The sequence below is a fragment of the Tachypleus tridentatus genome, chromosome 6, assembly GCF_004210375.1.
Source record: "Tachypleus tridentatus isolate NWPU-2018 chromosome 6, ASM421037v1, whole genome shotgun sequence".
In the NCBI taxonomy this organism is placed as follows: Eukaryota; Metazoa; Arthropoda; class Merostomata; order Xiphosura; family Limulidae; genus Tachypleus; species Tachypleus tridentatus.
In genome coordinates, this window is record NC_134830.1 from 156,434,486 (window position 1) to 156,456,263 (window position 21,778).

Consider the following 21,778-nt stretch of genomic DNA (forward strand, 5'->3'; position numbering starts at 1 on the left):
GAAAATCATTCAGTGTCACTAGACACATTATTTACGCATGTATATAAATCCGTAAGAACAGACAGATTATTCAAGTGTGCATATCAAATCGTGTGAGTGGACAGGTTATTCATGTGTTCATATCAAATCTTGTTAGTACATAAATTATTTTCGTGTGAATTTCAATACACAGTCAACATAAAATAAACAACAAATAAGTATGGGATATGATATGATATGCAAAACATTTTCACAATATTAGAAATGTCTGGAGAAATAACAATCAAAGATATATACATGTGACCCCCCAGTGGCTTAGTGGTATGTCTGCAGACTTACAATGCTAAAAATTGGGTTTCGAGACACGTGATGGGCAGAGCACAGATAGCCCATTGTGTAGCTTTGTGCTTAACTTAAAACAAAAGCTATATTCAGCTATATAATTTTGTTAACATTCTGATATTTTCTTCAATACTTATGTTGATCATTAAAATTCGAAGACTTATAAAAAAATAAAACATTTTCTCCCGTTATACAGAAATGTTATTTACGTAATATTATAGTTCGGTAATCACTTTTAAAGATTTGAAATTACATGTTCCTGTGACATAAGAATGCTATTACATTCTGTATCTATAGCAAAACGTTCTTTATTCAAATAGCTTGTAATACAAGTTATTAAAATAACGGCAGGTAACGACCAATCATCGTGGTTTTATTTACGGTCTCGAGCTGTAATGTTTGAATAATGAAACTATGTAGGCTTGTTGTATTTTATCCGCGTATACTGATGAAATCTCCTTTGTTCAATGTGTTTCTTTACATGTTTCATAGTTACTTTGTCGTGTGTCAAAAAGTAAAATTAATATTAAAACGATTTTTAATAAATAACTCACATGAACTGCTTTCTAGAAGTATAAAAATCCACCTGGGTTCAGCGTGTCGGTAATTAAAAGCATCTTTTGCTTGTGATATTAGATTTTATAATCCAGTTAAAACACAACCAATTGACCTAATTTAGAAACATCACTCTTTCATTTGAATTATATTTGTTACTTTAATGTCTTCATCAAATTACAATGTTGGAACAAATAAACTATATATTATATTCTTATTTTGTCTAGACTTACAGCAAATATTGTGTATTTACTCATGATATCTCTGCAGAAACAACGTTCTAACCCTTTAGGTTATGAAATCCCTGTGGATCAATTTTGTAAAAACAAGGATCTAATCTTTTTTATTATGACGTACCTATAAATCGATGTTGTAGAAACAACGTACTAACCATTTTGGTTACGTGACGATTATGTAATGCAACTTTTTGTTTACAACATAATGTCTGTTGATTTCAGTTAAGTCTTTCACAATAAAAATGTGTTCACCGTGATATGCTTGCCTATTCTACATTAACAGTGGATCAGAGTGTTATCGTTTAATATACTGCTGAATTGAGTGGATTATTGTTTCATATACTGTTGAATTGAGTAGAATATTGTTTACTATACTGCTGAATTGAATGGATTATAAATTGGGAGGCATATTGTTCAATATACTGTTGAAATGGGTGAATTTTTGATTAATAAATATGCTGTTTTATTGTTATTGTTATTCTTTTACTCTCTTCTTCTTTGGATTGTATTAAAAAGAGCTACTAATATCAGTATTTATGGATTAGTAGTAACATGTATTTATCCGTCTAGCAACAAGATGCTAATCATATTTACAGCAAATCTAACCACGTATATCACACTATGACATTTCAAAGCTGGACATACCTCAATAACTGTGTGAAAACGACTTTATATGTGAACACAAGCAAATCCAACCTTACAAATAAATTAGTTTTTGTATTTTCTTCCCATTTTATATATCAAACACCCTCTTACTCGGTTAACTGACAATCTAGAAGACTTTGCATGCGCAATTTAGAGATGAACTCAATGGCTTTTACGGCAGATACACTGAAAGTCTAAATAGTTAGCGGAAAATGATGTGTTTTGATGTCCTTTGACTGTATGCTCTAAACATTACTCCTTACACAAGTTACTACACGTTTACAACGGCTCTCCAATAATGTAATTCCAATGTATTTATATATAAAAGCATGCAGTGCACCTCACAAAATATTTCAGTTAATGACAAACGTAAAGACATAAAAACCTTCTTCCATATCTGTTTTGACGGTAAATGAAGTATACTGATGAATCTATCAAGTCTATGACAACAACCCAGGTATTCTGAAGTGGCTTGTTTTATTGTATTTCTATCCACTATCAAAACTACAGCTCTAACATCAGACAACTTTCCTATATCAGACAGTTGGTTAAGACACTCAACTCGCAATCCGAGAGTCGCGGGTTCGAATCCCTGTCACACCAAACATTCTCGCCCTTTCAGCCGTGAGGGCGTTATAAGGTAAAGGTCAATCCCACTCACTATTCGATAGTAAAAAAGTATAAGATATTCAATTGTTGTCAGTTATGAAGACATAAATAGAGAGGCTAAGTTCTTATGATCCAATATCCAATAAGAGTCTGTGCTATGTATAAGAGATTCAATTGTTGTCAGTTATGAAGACATAAATAGACAGGCTAAGTTCTTATCATCCAATATCCAATAAGAGTCTGTGCTATGTATAAGAGATTCAATTGTTGTCAGTTATGAAGACATAAATAGAGAGGCTAAGTTCTTATCATCCAATATCCAATAAGAGTCTGTGCTATGTATAAGAGATTCAATTGTTGTCAGTTATGAAGACATAAATAGACAGGCTAAGTTCTAATAATCCAATATCCAATAAGAGTCTGTGCTATGTATAAGAGATTCAATTGTTGTCAGTTATGAAGACATAAATAGACAGGCTAAGTTCTAATAATCCAATATCCAATAAGAGTCTGTGCTATGTATAAGAGATTCAATTGTTGTCAGTTATGAAGACATAAATAGACAGGCTAAGTTCTAATAATCCAATATCCAATAAGAGTCTGTGCTATGTATAAGAGATTCAATTGTTGTCAGTTATGAAGACATAAATAGAGAGGCTAAGTTCTTATCATCCAATATCCAATAAGAGTCTGTGCTATGTATAAGAGATTCAATTGTTGTCAGTTATGAAGACATAAATAGACAGGCTAAGTTCTAATAATCCAATATCCAATAAGAGTCTGTGCTATGTATAAGAGATTCAATTGTTGTCAGTTATGAAGACATAAATAGACAGGCTAAGTTCTAATAATCCAATATCCAATAAGAGTCTGTGCTATGTATAAGAGATTCAATTGTTGTCAGTTATGAAGACATAAATAGAGAGGCTAAGTTCTTATCATCCAATATCCAATAAGAGTCTGTGCTATGTATAAGAGATTCAATTGTTGTCAGTTATGAAGACATAAATAGACAGGCTAAGTTCTAATAATCCAATATCCAATAAGAGTCTGTGCTATGTATAAGAGATTCAATTGTTGTCAGTTATGAAGACATAAATAGACAGGCTAAGTTCTAATAATCCAATATCCAATAAGAGTCTGTGCTATGTATAAGAGATTCAATTGTTGTCAGTTATGAAGACATAAATAGACAGGCTAAGTTCTAATAATCCAATATCCAATAAGAGTCTGTGCTATGTATAAGAGATTCAATTGTTGTCAGTTATGAAGACATAAATAGACAGGCTAAGTTCTAATAATCCAATATCCAATAAGAGTCTGTGCTATGTATAAGAGATTCAATTGTTGTCAGTTATGAAGACATAAATAGACAGGCTAAGTTCTAATAATCCAATATCCAATAAGAGTCTGTGCTATGTATAAGAGATTCAATTGTTGTCAGTTATGAAGACATAAATAGACAGGCTAAGTTCTAATAATCCAATATCCAATAAGAGTCTGTGCTATGTATAAGAGATTCAATTGTTGTCAGTTATGAAGACATAAATAGACAGGCTAAGTTCTAATAATCCAATATCCAATAAGAGTCTGTGCTATGTATAAGAGATTCAATTGTTGTCAGTTATGAAGACATAAATAGACAGGCTAAGTTCTAATAATCCAATATCCAATAAGAGTCTGTGCTATGTATAAGAGATTCAATTGTTGTCAGTTATGAAGACATAAATAGACAGGCTAAGTTCTAATAATCCAATATCCAATAAGAGTCTGTGCTATGTATAAGAGATTCAATTGTTGTCAGTTATGAAGACATAAATAGACAGGCTAAGTTCTAATAATCCAATATCCAATAAGAGTCTGTGCTATGTATAAGAGATTCAATTGTTGTCAGTTATGAAGACATAAATAGACAGGCTAAGTTCTAATAATCCAATATCCAATAAGAGTCTGTGCTATGTATAAGAGATTCAATTGTTGTCAGTTATGAAGACATAAATAGACAGGCTAAGTTCTAATAATCCAATATCCAATAAGAGTCTGTGCTATGTATAAGAGATTCAATTGTTGTCAGTTATGAAGACATAAATAGACAGGCTAAGTTCTTATAATCCAATATCCAATAAGAGTCTGTGCTATGTATAAGAGATTCAATTGTTGTCAGTTATGAAGACATAAATAGACAGGCTAAGTTCTAATAATCCAATATCCAATAAGAGTCTGTGCTATGTATAAGAGATTCAATTGTTGTCAGTTATGAAGACATAAATAGACAGGCTAAGTTCTAATAATCCAATATCCACAAGAGTCTGTGCTATGTATAAGAGATTCAATTGTTGTCAGTTATGAAGACATAAATAGACAGGCTAAGTTCTAATAATCCAATATCCAATAAGAGTCTGTGCTATGTATAAGAGATTCAATTGTTGTCAGTTATGAAGACATAAATAGACAGGCTAAGTTCTAATAATCCAATATCCAATTAGAGTCTGCGCTCTAAATGAACGTTACCAGCATCTTAGCGTTCTTGGTGTTTTCAATCAAAAGCTGTAAACAAATCCTCAATCCATGTGAATATTTACTTTACTTTATCAGCTTGTTTCCGAGTAATTGGTACGTGCTTCGTATGGAATGTTCTATTCTTCTTTTAAGGATAGTTATACTATCTTTATTGATTATAATATCAGTAATATAAGTTATGTTGTATCGGATGTATCGCTAGATTCCTTATCAAATTCTGATCCTTATTGGTTCATCAGTTCAGAAGCTAGTGAATATAATAACACTGTTTCACTTTTAACAGTTTTGACGAATCTTATTAAACTGGACTATAATATTGTACACTGTTTTCCTACATCGCAGGAAAACTGTAGCAATGCAGGAAATATGGAAGTGTTAACGTAAAGTAAAGCCAAAGAGCTCGTTCTACAACACTGTTTCAGTTCATTATTGAAAAGCAAAGGTCGTGTGACTCGTAGCCTTAGGGTCACGTCTAACATGCTCGCCCTTTCAGCCGTGGGGGCGTAATAAGACAGCTGCAGTAAAGAATACACTTAGAGTGTTTATAGAGATGCATTTGAGAGCAACAAATAGAATGTTTAAATTACATAGAAATGTATACTTACCCTCAACCTTTAACTGTTCGTTAGCTCTATGTGTGAAAATGAAAGAAAAAGATATCCCGAAGTGTGATCCTGAACTATTTGGAAATAGAATAATTATACTTATATTATTTTATTGATACAAAATTAAAATACCGGTAACTTGGTTAATTTATGTGTAAAAGATGAACTTACCTTATCGATACTATGCCCTAAATGAAATATAAATTGGTTTCTTTACCAAGCTGAGGAAATTAAATTAAAGAATAGTTGATATCTTAGATTGGTCAGAACTAGTTCAGCTCCTAGGAATTACGTTGTCCTCTTGTCTTAGAAATAAAACTAAATATGCATAAAATTCCAATGAATATAAGAATACCTTACTAGCAAAAGCTATTGCCAATAAAAGAGTTACAGTTAATTCAAAATAATAAACTAGATTCAAATTTTATACGACTATCAATCTTATAGGATGAAATTCGAAACTTGCTCTGTTCGAGAGCTGGGTAAAGTGTCAAGGAATGTTAAACAAAATGTATATTATAGAAGAGCTACAGCAGAAGAAAGTAGATTAGATAAGTGGAAGTTCACTTATTCAGTAATGATAACATTATGTTTGGTAGTTATACTAGTAAGTACGGTGTTATACACAGTACGTGAAAGATTGGCTTTTATGACATATTGTAAGTTGGATGTGCTGTATAAATTCAAAAAAATATCAGAACATGGCCAGTCAACAACAGAAGGTTGTCTTACTCACAGACCACTGAGGGGTTGAATTACGTGACGATAGTCCATCTGATTTTGATGAAGAGTGATTTATGATAGCTACACGTTAGTATTATTTTCGTAACTAATTGGCGAGGTTAGTTAATCGGAAGTTAAACATACAGATCAAAATTAATAGAATCAATTAATATATATGTGTTTGAGAATCCAAAAACGAAATGTTTGAGAACTAGTGTAGAAAGACAAGATTAATTTCCCACAGACGATAACAACAGAAGTTATGAAATATTACCGCAAAACAGTTAATGAATAATAGCTAAAAGAAAACCCACATTACTATAGTGTTATTCCATTAGAAGACAACGTGAACGGAGAAGTGTTAAATGATAAACTGAAGTGCGTATAAAACAGTGAAGTACACGAGTAATTACAACGTTCATGTGGAAAAAGACATTACCTGTATGAGTTTTAAGAGAAGACCAGGGAAGAACTAACACTGGAAGTAAGAAGAATGAAGACGTATCTTAATTGTCACAGATGGTGTGCAATTTGATGTATTAAATGAACTTAATATAATACAAAGTATACCTGTATTTGTCACTTTTTTCTTAATTTGGAGTTTCTTTTACGATTACGTATCATATGATTAAGCGTTATATATCTAATGAATATTATGTGATAATGTACTATCATTGAATGTGTTTACTATATATTGTTATATCTATAAGGGGCCTGGCATGGCCTAACGCGTAAGGCGTGCGACTCGTAATCCGAGGGTCTCGTCAAACATGCTCGGCCTCCCAGCCGTGGGGGCGTTATAATGTGACGGTCAGTCCCACTATTCGTTGGTAAAAGAGTAGCCCAAGAGTTGGCGGTGGGTAGTGATGACTAGCTGCCTTCCCTCTAGTTTTAGACTGCCAAATTAAGGACGGCTCGGTGCAGTGGGCTAACAACCTACTCACTTAAATACTTGTTGAAGAATCCGCAAGCGATTGCGGCCCTATGTTCCCAGATGGAATCTAATGGTTATAACTAACTAAACTAACCATATCTATGAACAACTTTATAATGAATTTATGGTATATATTTATTTACATTATTAATATTAAATTGTAAATAGTGATGTATGTAAGAGGTAAGGATGGAAAATGACATTTGTCGAGAAAATATTTATCAGAGATTTTTAACATGCAAGTTGGAGTGAGGACTCGCTAAATATTTTGGAAGCCTCGTAATATGTTGGTTAATAATAAGAAATGTGATACAGGTTACAGTGAAGTATCAGTACACACGTGTATTAAACAATGATGATTATAGAACAACAATGATTCAATAAGCCATGTTGAGAAAGTTTCTGCTGCTCGTTCATCGTTTAGTCTGTAACAAGTTTATACTAATTGATACTCAATTCATAAGGCTGGTATTGAACAAAAATCTTATTGGGTTGTGACAAAGATAAACCTGAAAAGTTTCTTTTTAAACACCTCTCTTTTCTAGCCATCATATAATGAAATCAAAATTGGCGGAAAAACTTCAAGCTACACTGGTAACATTGATAATAATTTTAAAGAAAATATTCATTCATTAATTAGACTGGCGTGTTGTTTGTTCAATTAAGGGCAAATAAGTATAGCTACCAGTTTGGCCTGCAATTTTATTTCACTCCTTTAAGTCACACATTCAGTCTTTCTTTGGCCGCACATCACTTAAACATCTAACGTGTCTTTGATTAGACTTTTTATGGATACACGTTAACAAAACACATCAAATAAGGAGGTTATAAGATCACAAGGTGTATCATTCAGAACAGAGCTTCACAGACACGTTTCCTTCTCTAAACAGTGTTAATAGGTTATTTATAGTAACGCCATGGGATTTAGACTAACAGATTCTTGTCATTAATCCTATGGAATCGACATAGATCTATCAAGCATTAACATTTTAGCTAAATGCTTAATATAACATCTTCTGATGCTAATCGTTCTTTGATTAATTTTTTTTTTTAAATATAGTAAATTTGTACAGAAAAGTTGGATGTTCATAATCATTAACAACCGACCACTGCTGTGATTCCTTTGAAAACTTGAGACAGAAACAGCTAATCTAGTTTGCTTGGCCTAACAAATATTTTTGTATCTGCACGTCCTTTCATCACATGGGTTTTTGCTCTAAATCAGCCGTTATTAATCCTAATAACGATAAACTAAAAACGGTCGACTTTTATTCGTAGGTGAAGCTGTATATTAAAAATGTAAGACCGATAACTTGCGTGACATTTTACGTAGGCACGTGCAGACATTTTCGTCAAGTGAACGCTCTTTTAGTACAATAACTTCGCATATGTGGCTTATATTTATATCCAATTAAGTTCGTAAATGTAGGTCAAAAAGGTCCACCAGTGTACGAAATTTGAACAAAGAATTCATAAAAGTTAAATATTCTTTTCCTATCAAATAAAGTTTTCAAACTTTCGGTACGAAGAAGACAAAAGGAAGAAGTTCAATCAAAGTTTTTGATGTTATATCTCATGAATTTCTCAACAGATTGCTTTATAATTTGGTATGGGAAGTAAGAGTCTGGTAAAGGGCATTCGCAAAACACATGTGATAGTTTGGGCGAACAGGGTTTTATACACATAAATATAAAGTTTGAAACTATATCAGTGTCAGAAAGAAAACTAAAAACGTTTCTATAAAGTTTGTTGCGTTGATTTGTGATTTAAATTTTTTATCAACATATCTCGAAAAGAATCTAGTTACAAAGAACGACTTTCGTATGATATAAGATCACTAAATAGTAATCGGGTCATAAAAGTTTCGTAACTCAGAGCTATGGCCTTCACTGTGATGGCGTCATTACAACACATTATATAAATTCGTAATTTTGAAGAATACTATTAACATAACCAACTAACTTAAAGCTGATATCGACCAATTTTAGCTTATTGCTGTCTAATGAAGATGAGGCTAGTGGTAAGTGTTTTACAGTTTATTCTGTAAGTTAATTATCGGTTGAACTCTAGTACAGCTCACCGGAAACAAATAGTTGTATTTGGTACATGGTATCATTCCAGTATGATAAGTGGCAAAATAATGTGAGATAAATAGACCAAAATTAAATTCTATTCATTAGAGACCTGATCTTATTACATTGTCAGTGAAGTATAAATTGATAACATAATTCTTAGAAAGGTATTCTATTTCAGTATAACAGAATTCCCAGTAAAATAATACTGTGACAAACGCTCTCGTCATATAAAACAACAAACAAGAAAATTGTGTTGAATTTCCCACCAAGCTCCTCGAGCGGAATCTGTCACAACACCAGTAAGTTTTGACGGTAAATGAAGTATACTGATGAATCTATCAAGTCTATGACAACAACCCAGGAATTCTGAAGTGGCTTGTTTTATTGTATTTCTATCCACTATCAAAACTACAGCTCTAACATCAGACAACTTTCCTATATCAGACAGTTGGTTAAGACACTCAACTCGCAATTCGAGAGTCGCGAGTTCGAATCCCTGTCACACCAAACATTCTCGCCCTTTCAGCCGTGAGGGCGTTATAAGGTAAAGGTCAATCTCACTCACTATTCGTTAACAAGCATCTTTTGCTTGTGATATTAGATTTTATAATCCAGTTAAAACACAACCAATTGACCTAATTTAGAAACATCACTCTTTCATTTGAATTATATTTGTTACTTTAATGTTTTCATCAAATTACAATGTTGGAACAAACATTTCTGTTATACTGAAATAGAATACCTTTCTAAGAATTATGTTATCAATTTATACTTCACTGACAATGTAATAAGATCAGATCTCTAATGAACAGAATTTAATTTTGGTCTATTTATGCTTTATGTTAGTGATTTAGAGTTCTAGTTGTGTTAAGTACGTTAATTATTTTATATCATAAATATATTAGGACTAAGTTTGCTACTATGCTTGTAATATTAATATAGATAAACAAAACTTAAAATGTTTTAACTTTCTTCATTACGGTCGTTTTCCAAAGGAATATTCACGATTTGAGAAACAATGGTGTTTATTTAATTCATTTGTATTTACCAAATATGTTGGTGAAATTGAAAAGAAACCATTTTATTATTTATTCTGTTTAAAGTAGCAGACACTGTACATTTGTTTCATATACTTCGGTAGAATTATTTCAAAAGCCTTTAAATTAGCGTTCAGATGAACTAAAACATTTTACAACAACAAAGTGGCTGTACGGAACAATGACATATAACTTCTTAAGACGGAAGTTACACCGTTAGAGCCCAGAAGGATTCCAATGTAAATATTTCTTATCACATGATTACCGACGAGACAATGCGAGTTTACATATGTTTGTTTTTAACAACTAGTTTCTGAAACTAATTAAAGAACTAAAAACAGTACAAATGCTAGGAATACTGACTTTTATATTCTGACCACAAACAAGTGGTTTCTTTGTTTAAAGAAGCAGACACTGTACATTTGTTTCATATACTTCTGTAGAATTATTTCAAATATAAATATAAAATCGTTAAACTATTACTCCTTTTAACTTTCTCGTCGAATCGTCACCTTTACGTGACGAGAGGGCATGCGCATGCCAGTAATCGAGAGGCTTGGGTTTCTGGTGGCAAGGTCGAGGGTGAGGATTCCAGGTATGAAGGTTCCTGACAGAGAACGATCCAACCACAAGACTACGATGGCCTATCCTGACGGAAGAAGGACCATAACTAGAATCCTCATCAGCAGGAAAAACGGACGAGGGTTGCAGCAGCTCATCAAGTTCCAGTCGTCTTGGTTTTCTTGTCATTGGACTCAACTTGTTGACTGTCGAGAACCGTGTGTCTTCTGGTGTGCAACACCATTTACACGTGAAGTCAACTCACTCACAAGCGTCTTCCAAGTTTAACAAAGTTTCCAACATTTTGAAGCGAAGCGAGAGAAAATAAAACAACTCCAGCTGCTACTGAAACCTCTCCTTTTCCCTGAGCTGACCTGCCTTTACTGCCAGAAGACCTGTGCAGCAAGGAATGGCTTCATTAGCTATCTCCGAACCCACGTATGAACTTGGAGGGCCATGATCCTCGACCTCGAGGGATCGCAACGACTCCTGTTAATAACTCTCAATTGCAACACAATACGCTATAATTATATAAACACGACTGTTTCAATTTTGAGACACCGATTAACATAATATTTTTTACTTTCCTAAGACAAACAAAAAATCAAAAAAGGAAAAAACAGACAACAAAGCAAATTCTGAACAACAACAAATATTCCCTTAAGTTATGATAGCGCTATATCACCGCCACTATACAAATACGCAAACTTCCAGAATACCTTTAACATGTTAACTATATTACAGCTAAGATCGTTCTTTCTCTATCGGACAGTGGTATATCTACGGACTAACAACGCTAGAAACCAGTTTTTAATACCATTGATATTTTAGAACACAAATAACCTATTGTGTAGGATTGTGCTTAATTACAAACAAACTCTATATTTATGCTAAAATTCCTTTGTATATTTATATATTACTTTAAGTAATTAATTACTGATGATAAAAATTCCATCTGAATATGGAATAGTATATAATACATGGTATAATTTTTATAAAGTGCTTTTTGACCTTTTTGTAAATCAGCTGATAGGTTGTTCATTTAATTTCTCGCAGAACTGCTAGAGGGCCTAAAATATTTGTTAACTATTGTTGCTTTTGTTGGTAATTTCAATATCATTTATTAAATCCAAGTTTTCCAAACTGAATGAGATCAGGGCTGAATAAATTTTATTATTTAAATTTCAACATATCTTTATACCCAATTAATTTCCGAAATGAAATCAAAAATTGGTTTTTAAGAATTTGTGAAATATATTTTCAGTAAGCCTTATAAATTAAAAATATTATACACACACAATATATACATACAATAACATTTCACATTCAACACAATTTCCAGAATCAACATTTGACACACTTAATTTTGAACTTTAAATTAATCTCAAAAAGAAATTAATTATTATGTTCCAAATTTTAAAAATAAATTCAGTTACATTATTTATTCTCTATTGCAAATACCTTTAGCAACAAAATTTTTAAAGATATGCAATTTTTTGTTCGGTTTCGTTTGATTTGTTTTGAATTTCGCGGAAAGCAACTCGAGCATGATCTGCGCTAGCCCTTCCTGATTTTGCAGTGTAAGATAGACGGAAGGCAGCTAATCATTACCACTTTTCGTTTGTCTTCGTTTGTTGCATGTTTGTTAGAAGTAAGTTTCAACTTAAAATGATAAAATTCGGAGCTCAGCTCAACAGTACGCAGACAGCCCATTGTTTGTGCTTGCGTTCAAAGGTCACCTATACATTGTTTTAATTTCTTTCAAATAAAAATCAAAAGTTGGTTTGTTTCATATTGTTTGTTTATCATAGGTAAATTTATGTTGTATTGTTTGTTTGTGATAAGTAGACTTGTATTACATTGTTTATAACAAGTAAAGTTGCATTATATTGTCTGTTTATAACAAGTAGATTTGTTTGATGTTGTTTGCTTATGACTGGTGAATTCGTTTTTTATTGTTTGCCTATAACTGGTACATTTTTATAATATTGTTTGTTTATAATAATAATAAAGAATTAAAGATAAGAAAGACCAAAACAAGCGTAAAAGTAATAACTTACGTCGGGTCGTTTTACTTAGGTTAAAATGAAGCGTTTTTATTCATTGTTTATATTAATATTATGATTATTAATGCCCCAGCAGTTTTTGATCAATTCTAATGGCTTATAACGTTAAAATTCAGATTTCGATACCCACAGTAGGTAAAACACAGGTGTACATTGTGTAAAAATTCTATATAGAACAGCAAACAAAAGCAACATAAGCTTATTACAGCTTCGTAAATAAAAAAAATTAAGTTAATTTGCTTCATAATATTTTTTTGAAAAATTGGAAAACGAAGTTGCATATCTTTGTACCTGTTGTTCAAAAGCAATGAGAAAAAATTTCCATTTCTCTAATGGTACTAACAGTATATGTTTACTTTCTTAGATAAGCACTTCAGTTGCTCAATTAATTATCTTAGTTTCGTCTCAACTTGTTTTCTTGCGTTGTATAGTAAGAACAAGTGGTCGTTAACGAAGCTATGACATTCCACAGAAGAAAATATAAAAAAGTCTCCAATGCGCAAGGTTCGAAGTAATTCATACGTAGAAATAGTTACAAATAGATTTTCAACCCTTTAGATAATCAACTCTGTCATTAAGCAACTTGTTCACTCTGAAAAAATTATTTAAAAGCAACAACATGATTTTTACAAAGTTTAGAAAAAAACAACAAACGAAAATGTAATAATTTCATAACTGTTATTTCACTCCATGAAACATAAACACCTTTTTATATTTTCATCTTTCCAACACATGCATTTTAATATCCATTACAAGTGCCTTTTTCAGGTTAAACCAACCACGTTAGTCATGTGGACAAAAATGAATCCTTGAGTGTTTTGCTTGATAATAATTTGTTGTTTGGAATTAAGCAGGGAGATACACAATGGGAGATCTGTGTTCTGCCAACTACATGTATTGAAAACCGATTCTTAGTGAGGTGAGTCTGCAGACACGCCGGTGAGCCACTGTGGAGAGGAAAATCGGGAAATTAGACAAAAGATAATAAAGAATAAATTGACACTTCTAAATAAACCAAAAACTGTTCAATTAGACGTGTCAATTTACACTTTTATCTGTTAGTTTTATTCACTTCTCTTCTGTTTAAGCAAGCAAAAGGAAATCAATATTTAATTTCTAGAAAAATAAAATTCATAAGAATAATCTCTTTGACCCCAGAATAATCTCCCAATGATAAAAACATCCATCAGTATAATCTTTAGAACAGGTAAGAAGAATAAAACAGACAATTGTATCCAAACATTTAAAATAATCTACATTTAACATTCATATCACATTAAACTATCATATTATTTTGCCTCAGTGAGACCAGAACTCTTGACCTTTGACCCGAAAGATTCATCCCTTACGACCTCACACTGACTATTTTTAAAGTAACTCACGAAATAGTATGTACAAATGTTTCATGTTAAAATTTAATCTGAACACTCAAGATTTTAATGTTATGTGGTCAACAATGTATAAATCACAGCATGTTTTTGTTTTTCACTCTCTTATTAGTGCATTCAGATTGTTTCCCAGAAATAAAACTAATAAAATACTGAAATGGAATTATAATCTAGTTGAAATACTCTTGGGTTTTGTTCGATCTTGAAAAACATGATTTTAACGATTTCGATTACCAGACAATGATTTTAAGTAATTTAAAGCTTTGTTGTTTATATCATTATGTAGCAATTCAAATGATATTTATGTTTAAGTGTTGTTAGAAACCAGGATAAAAAAACGGAACACTTGCTGATAAAAATCATTTAACTAAATATGATTGGATGTTGTTTATCTTGTGTTTTGACGTCAATTGTAACGTAAGTTACAAAAGAAGTGCTTTTTCATTCGTTCCAAAACATATACTCTTCAAGATACTTGTCATATTCAAAAGAATCGTGAATAAATGACGCTGAAACTTTACCTAAAGGTCGTTCCGAGTTTATTTGATCCAATTTCTGTTTGAAGCCATTAGAAAAACAATTTTAAATACATTTAAAACATTATTTTATGATGTTACTTGAGAGACGAAGTTTTCATCATCTCGTTTGCATTTAAGGGTCGAAGGGATGAGTAGAAGACTTAGTGTGATAACTGATATCTAACTAAACAACTTGTCTTGAGTTTCGATTTCGTTTAAAAAAACATGTTGGCACTTTGTACAACCCCTACTTTTAATTTCGTGAAATGTGAAGGCTCAGTCAAATTTAACAGGCTTAGTTAGGCCTAACACTGAATGTTATACGATACTCTTATATGGTTCATTTCAAAACATTCTAGCCACAATTTATTAGACTGGCCTGTTGGTTTAGTAATAGTATCTGCATATTCTAATAAAATTATTGCAATGTCTGAAAAAACTAAATCTGTCATACTTAAAACTTGACGTCAAAACATAAATCACACTTAGAATTCTTACACTTTGTTGTAAAATTTGAGTTTGAAATGTTTGTGACATATCTTCTTACGATAATACAAAAAAACGAGTTCCTATAAAAAGGAGAACATACAAAGTATAGCATATTAGGACTTTTCGCAGAGGAACCAATTATCCACCCCTAATCACCAATTATATTTTATATAATGTTCCAGGATGCTGAACGTTTCGATACCCGTGGAAGACATATCCCAAGAAGACCCTTCTGCAGTTTTGTACATAAATGTAAAGAAACAACTGAACTGTCTTGTCCAATCCAGCACCACTATCCAGTTACGGTTCATGTAAGTGGAAACAAAACATTTTTGTGAATGAATCTATGTTGACTCACTTATTTATGTTTAGTTTGCTGCCGCTGTTTAATTACGTCACCAGTTTTATAACGGATAGTGTGTGTATGTGTTTTCTAATAGCAAAGACACATCAGGCTATCTGCTGAAATCACCGACGGGTATCGAACCCCCGATTTTCGCGTTGTTAGTCCATCGACTTACCGCTGTACTAGCGGGAGACAAAGAATAATGAGAGCTATCGACTTCGTGCAACACATCTTCTGTTGTTGCAAGTTTTAATATTTGTGTCTTTGCCAGTAAATATGAAGAAACTCTCGCTCATCGTATGATGATTATACAACCAAGTTAATAGGGTTAATAGTTACGAATTTTATTTGAATGACCCAAATTATTACAATCGTCTCGTCTTACAAACATGAACCTTTTTATAGTCTTTGTTTTACTACACGGTCAAATGTTTGATACTGAGGTTTATTAATTGTTGTGACAAAGGTGAAATTTGGTTGTCAGTGACAAGTCATTAAAGGTGTAACATTTCTTGAAGAACATTTAAAAACGTTTTTCTCATATATATTAAGAATAAATTATTCTAAAATATAAAAACATTTATTTATATATGATTCTGCTCTCTATTGGTACAAATATATTTAAGATGTGTTTCACTCTGGTACTTAAAAGAGTATATTATTTTCTCTCAAATTTCTGTTAGTTCCGATAAATGATGTCAAAATATTACATTTCTGGTAAACAGTGTTCATCATAAACTAAACACTATGTTTACATGTGTCAAACTTTATTCAGTTTACAAGTTGAAACTAACTCCACTGTAGAATTAATAAAAGAGTCTGAATATTATAAAACCACACGTCAGTTTTTCTTTAATGAGCCCATTGATTAATTTCGTTATTCAAATAATTTTGTCAAAATATATTAATAACTAACTAGCCTAACTAAGCATTTGATTCTGTATCGAAACGTGTTCCTGGTAAAGAAGAAACACAGACAAACAAACAGATTTACAAAAGTTTTCTTTTAACTGTAAATCACACTTTATTTCTCACTTTATTTAGTTTATTGTTCTTTGTTTTCTGTTACGTAAAAATTAAACTAAATTCCGATGCAAAATTTATTGATATCAAAATTCAGTTTACAGTAATTTCAATATATTTTTCTTTCATTATATTACCTACGGGTTGTTCATTGAACAAAGGAAAGATTTCACAACATCACTTCTTCCGGCGATAATCCAGATTCTAAGAATCTGTAAAAAGAAAAAAAAAATCTATAAAGTTTAATATAAGTTGAGTTAAAAGCATAAAATTGTCGATGTCGTTTTAAGTAAGTTATTTAATTATCTTTAATAATTTTCAAAGTATTGGAGAAGTTTATTCGTGATGACGAGAAACCCACTTGAAACGAAAAATTATCTCAAAACGTTTGGTATGGGAATTAAAACTTTCATTAAAATAAAGTAGACAACAACGTTTCCACCTGTGTAGGTCATATTCAGGATAACAAAGAGCTGCAAACTTTCTCTTTGATATCTTGAGGAAGTTGATCTTTGAAGACAACTATACATTATTTGATTACTGTTGTAATTGGTTTCAATATGCACTATACTTTTATTTATACATATATATAGATAATTTTTCTATTCATATCAGTTCAATTTCCATTAAGTGTTATTGTATATACAACAGTGAGATCTTTTGCAAGAAATAATATATCACACACGCTATTCTATTTATGAATCTCATCTTATTTCCTTTCAGCTAATTGTGAAGTAGAAGTTAAAATGTTCCATTCCTACCCTTTAATAAAATCGAAGAATACTTATGCTGTAGAAACACAACTGTTCTCTCTCTTCTTCTTTTGTTTCTCATTTCATAACTGATACGTTTTTTTAATGTGTATAAATTTTAAACTCTTAGATACTACACATTACCTACAAAACCCGCAACTTATATTAACCATTAGAAGGCGGCAATTTTTTTATATATTCAAAAATTTTAAAACAATAAAGTTATCAAACCAGGTTTTTCCAAAAACTTAACATACCAATGACAATATGGGGTTATAGTTATTAAAAAAAACAAAGTATGCATTCTTTTATCCTGTGAGATAATGTTCATATTAATAAAAAAGACATTACATATGTCACGAATTTTGAAAATGCTGGGGTAAACTTTGACCAATGATAGGGAAAGCATGGTTTCAACCAGCGATCCTCAGATACACGAGCCGAGAGGTATGGCCTAGTGGATAAATTGATTAACTTTATTATTTGAAAAGTGAAACTTTGAAACTCTTCCGTTTTTAAATGTTGATATTTTTACTTATCTATACTAACTTGAGCATCGAAATTAAGTGAGTTGTTACCAATTTCCCTCCATTAATACGATTTTATGCGTCCAAATGTAGACTGTAATTCATTCATAGCTCACTATTCAATCTTGTTTCACTTTCTCTTCCTCCTCCGGGATCTCCTTGTCTTGCTGTTCGTGTTCCTTTTCTTAACCCATCTATTAAGTTAGGGTCACTGTCAAAAACCAAGCCTACGTTTGTGTCTCTTCTAAACATATTTTTCTTGTATCTTCAATTTCCGTTACATATTCCGAAATCTGGTTTCTTATCAAAAGCACTTTTATTCTTGAGTCTGTTAAGAGCTCCACCATTTCCCCCTACATATCCGTAACCACCATAACCATTGTGGATGTTTCGGGTTATTTTGTTAATTCCGTTTTCAGCGTAACTTCCTACATTGTAGACCGTAATCACCAAAGTAGAATGAAATTCTGTAAAAAAATAAATGTCAAAATTGATTTTTTTATGAAACTAGAACCATTAAACAACCAAGCTATTTCTTTCTTCCGTGAGGAAGTTCTATAGATCCAAAGTTATTTCACAGAGAGAAACACTTACACAAACTAGCACGATGTGAATTAGCTTATCCTATAACTTTTCCCCATAAAGATTTAATATTTTATTGTGAAATGTTCAAACATAGAACAGACTATGTATAAAATAAATAGCATTATTCATGTTTAGTCCAAATCGTTTAGCCTAATTTGTATTAATAACTGTAATAGAAATGACTTATTAATTTAGTGAATGTAGTCAACATAAAGATTATTTTACTGGTGTTGTGACAGATTCCGCGCGAGGAGCTTGATCGTAAATTCAACATAATTTTCTTGTTTGTTGTTTTATATGATGAGATTGTTTGTCACGGTATTATTTTACAGGGAATTCTGTTATACAGAAATAGAATACTTTTCTAAGAATTATGTTATCAATTTATATTTCACTAACAATGTAATGAGATCAGGTCTCTAATGAACAGAAATTAATTTTGGTCTATTTATCTCACATTATTTTGCCACTTATCATACTGGAATGATACCATGCACCAAATACTACTATTTGTTTCCGGTGAGCTGTGCTTGAGTTCAACCGATAATTAACTTACAGAATAAACTGTAAAACACTTACCACTAGCCTCATCTTCATTAGACAGCAATAAGCTAAAAGACGTTGATATCAGCTTTAAGTTAGTTGGTTATGTTAATAGTATTCTTCAAAATTACGAATTTATATAATGTGTTGTAATAACGCCATCACAGTGAAGGCCATAGCTCTGAGTTACCAAACTTTTATGACCCAGATTACTATTTACTGATCTTATATCATTCGAAAGTCGTTCTTTGTAACTAGATTCTTTTCGAGATGTGTTGATAAACAAATTTAAATCACAAATCAACGCAACAAACTTTATAGAAATGTTTTTAGTTTTCTTTCTGACACTGATATAGTTTCAAACTTGGATATCGTGTTGAATAAGCCTTATGGGGTTTATATAATTTCGTCCAAAAGTAAAATACACAGTTATTTATTTCCCTATGTTATAATCTCAATTATTTTATGCAAAAACTTTAATTTGTTTGTTTTTATTTTACACATTATTACTATTATTTTTTTGTCACATTTCAAACGAGTTTAGGTTTGGTATCGTTACGTTAAGTTATGTCAAACTTTCTAAATAAGTTAACTTAAGGCTATTTAGATAAAATTTACTATTTTACCTAAATTATACGTTACACGGTACGTCCAATAATTACTTCTTAATGATTTATTGTTCTATGTTTTACAGTACAGACAACTGAATATACGGAAGACTCAGCACAAAAACCGATGTGACTTTGCTATAATAAAAACACATAAAGACAACTTAATATAAATAAAATTTCCAAACGCTAATTGTTATTGTCAGGTACTTATTTAATAACATTTTTTTCATTGGTATAGTATGTATGATTAGCAATTAATGTTCTCATTAAATAATTTTCATTATCTTTATTATTGTTTCAATCAAAAGCTGTAAACAGATCTAAAATCGATGTGAATATTTACTTTACTTTATCAGCTTGTTTCCGAGTAATTGGTACATGCTTCGTATGGAATGTTCTATTCTTCTTTTAAGGATAGTTACACTATCTTTATTGATCATAATATCTGTAATATAATTAATTTATAATGTCTACAAGTTATGTTGTCTCAAATATATCGCTAGATTTCTTATCAAATTCTGATCCTTATTGGTTCATTAGATCAGAAGCTAACGAATTTAATAATACTGTTTGACTTTTAACAGTTTTGATGAATCTCATTAAACTGGACAATAACATGTCATACTGTTTTACTATATCACAGTAAAACTGTAACCATGCAGGAAATATAGAAGTGTTTACGTAAAGTAAACCCACAAACCCTGTTCTACAACACTGGTTCATTATTGAAAAGGAAACGATGAAAATATGTTAATAGAAGGGTTTTATGTTTGGACTGGAACTGGCAAAAATGGATAAATCTCTAAACTTAAGTTTTTTTTTAAATATTCTGAAACCGTTATTTCATTTGATAAATAAATATTTCATTTCACAGATTTCCTGGAACATAGTGCTGTTTAGTGTGACTCAAACAGTATAAAAGGAAAGAAAAAAGTTTATTTTTGTTCATGTACCCATGAGCTAAGGAGATTTTGATTTGAGATTATGATAAAATCTCATCTAAAAAAGATTTCTGACTGTAGTTGATAGTAAAGCACCAAGAGTGAATATAATTAGTCTTACCGCCACTTCTTTCATTTCTTAAAATAAAAATAGATGGCCAGATGTCATGGTATCTTCTAAAAAAACTGTATTATCAAAGAAAGCTTCGACTCTCACCAAGCCAACTTCATATCCCGTAAACTCACTTTGAAGATTAGCTAATTAAATATTAAAATTGATCTATTAATTTTACGTGAGTGTGTGGCCCAATAATTTTTAATTTGGATAATGTGATTACTGAACAAAATAATCATGAGTTAATAAATAACTTGCTTACCTGATCAAAAAGCGAAACAGAACTTTGCTAGATATGATCTCTCAATACTGTGAGAAAGATAATAAAACTTGGGAAGATCTGGTTCATTTATTACAAAAGTGCTGAAAATGAGTCTACTTTGGAAAGTTCGTTTTTTTCTATTACACGGCAGAGATGTACTGCTGCCTGGGCAAGAGATATGACCATAAAAATATTTTATCATGCAGAAGGTTATGATTACAAGACTGAGCTATTACAGAGAATGCAGTTAGCCTTTAAGATAAATAGTAAACATTTAACACAACATGCGCTACATAGAGAGAAACAAACAAATAAAAAGGCGAAACTAATGATGTAAAATTGACATATAAACTATTGTTATATATCCTTATCGTTAAGAGAGGAAACTCCAAGATACAAGAGCCTTTAAACAAACAAGTTCAATCTATTTTGAGACTAAAGAGATGTGTGGAAAAAGAAAACAGTTGGTACATGTTAATAGATTAAAGAGACTGAAGAAAAGAAACCCTATCATTACGAATATATGACTGATGAAAACCAGACAACTGATAAAAAGTTAATATTAAAGTGGAATCTCATGACTTGAATAAGCTACATTTATCTTATGATAATGAAGAGATTGTGAAGCCAGGTTAGAAACTTAAAATTTATAGGACGTTAATTCTACATTAGGTGATGGAAGTGTTGACATAGATAATTCGACGTATACCCTCTCTTGTGACGTCAACGTCCCTGTACCAAAGGACCTTGTATCAAGAGCATCTATAACGACGTAAGATGATACTTTTACC

At 31.5% G+C, this 21,778-nt stretch overlaps 2 protein-coding genes and 1 long non-coding RNA gene across 4 annotated transcripts in view; 1 reads left to right on the forward strand and 2 right to left on the reverse strand.

The window, feature by feature from the left end:
* LOC143254190 (uncharacterized) overlaps positions 1-21,778 on the reverse strand; it is a gene marked incomplete in the record, with an annotated part of 711,062 nt that overhangs the window by 393,126 nt on the left and 296,158 nt on the right.
* LOC143254204 (uncharacterized) overlaps positions 1-21,778 on the reverse strand; it is a 301,500-nt gene that overhangs the window by 77,688 nt on the left and 202,034 nt on the right. The gene's annotated exons all lie outside the window — the stretch shown is intronic.
* The window catches only part of LOC143254202 (uncharacterized), a 79,240-nt gene that overhangs the window by 9,252 nt on the left and 48,210 nt on the right, over positions 1-21,778 (forward strand). Inside the window, exons 1-2 of one of the 2 annotated variants that reach the window (XM_076509005.1) lie at positions 9,028-9,168; positions 15,465-15,593. In XM_076509005.1, coding sequence (XP_076365120.1) covers positions 15,466-15,593 — 128 coding nt within the window. In that variant the 5' untranslated portion in view covers positions 9,028-9,168; position 15,465. Of the gene's footprint in view, positions 1-9,027; positions 9,169-15,464; positions 15,594-21,778 lie in introns of those variants that run through there. The other variant, XM_076509004.1, reaches the window with a different exon arrangement.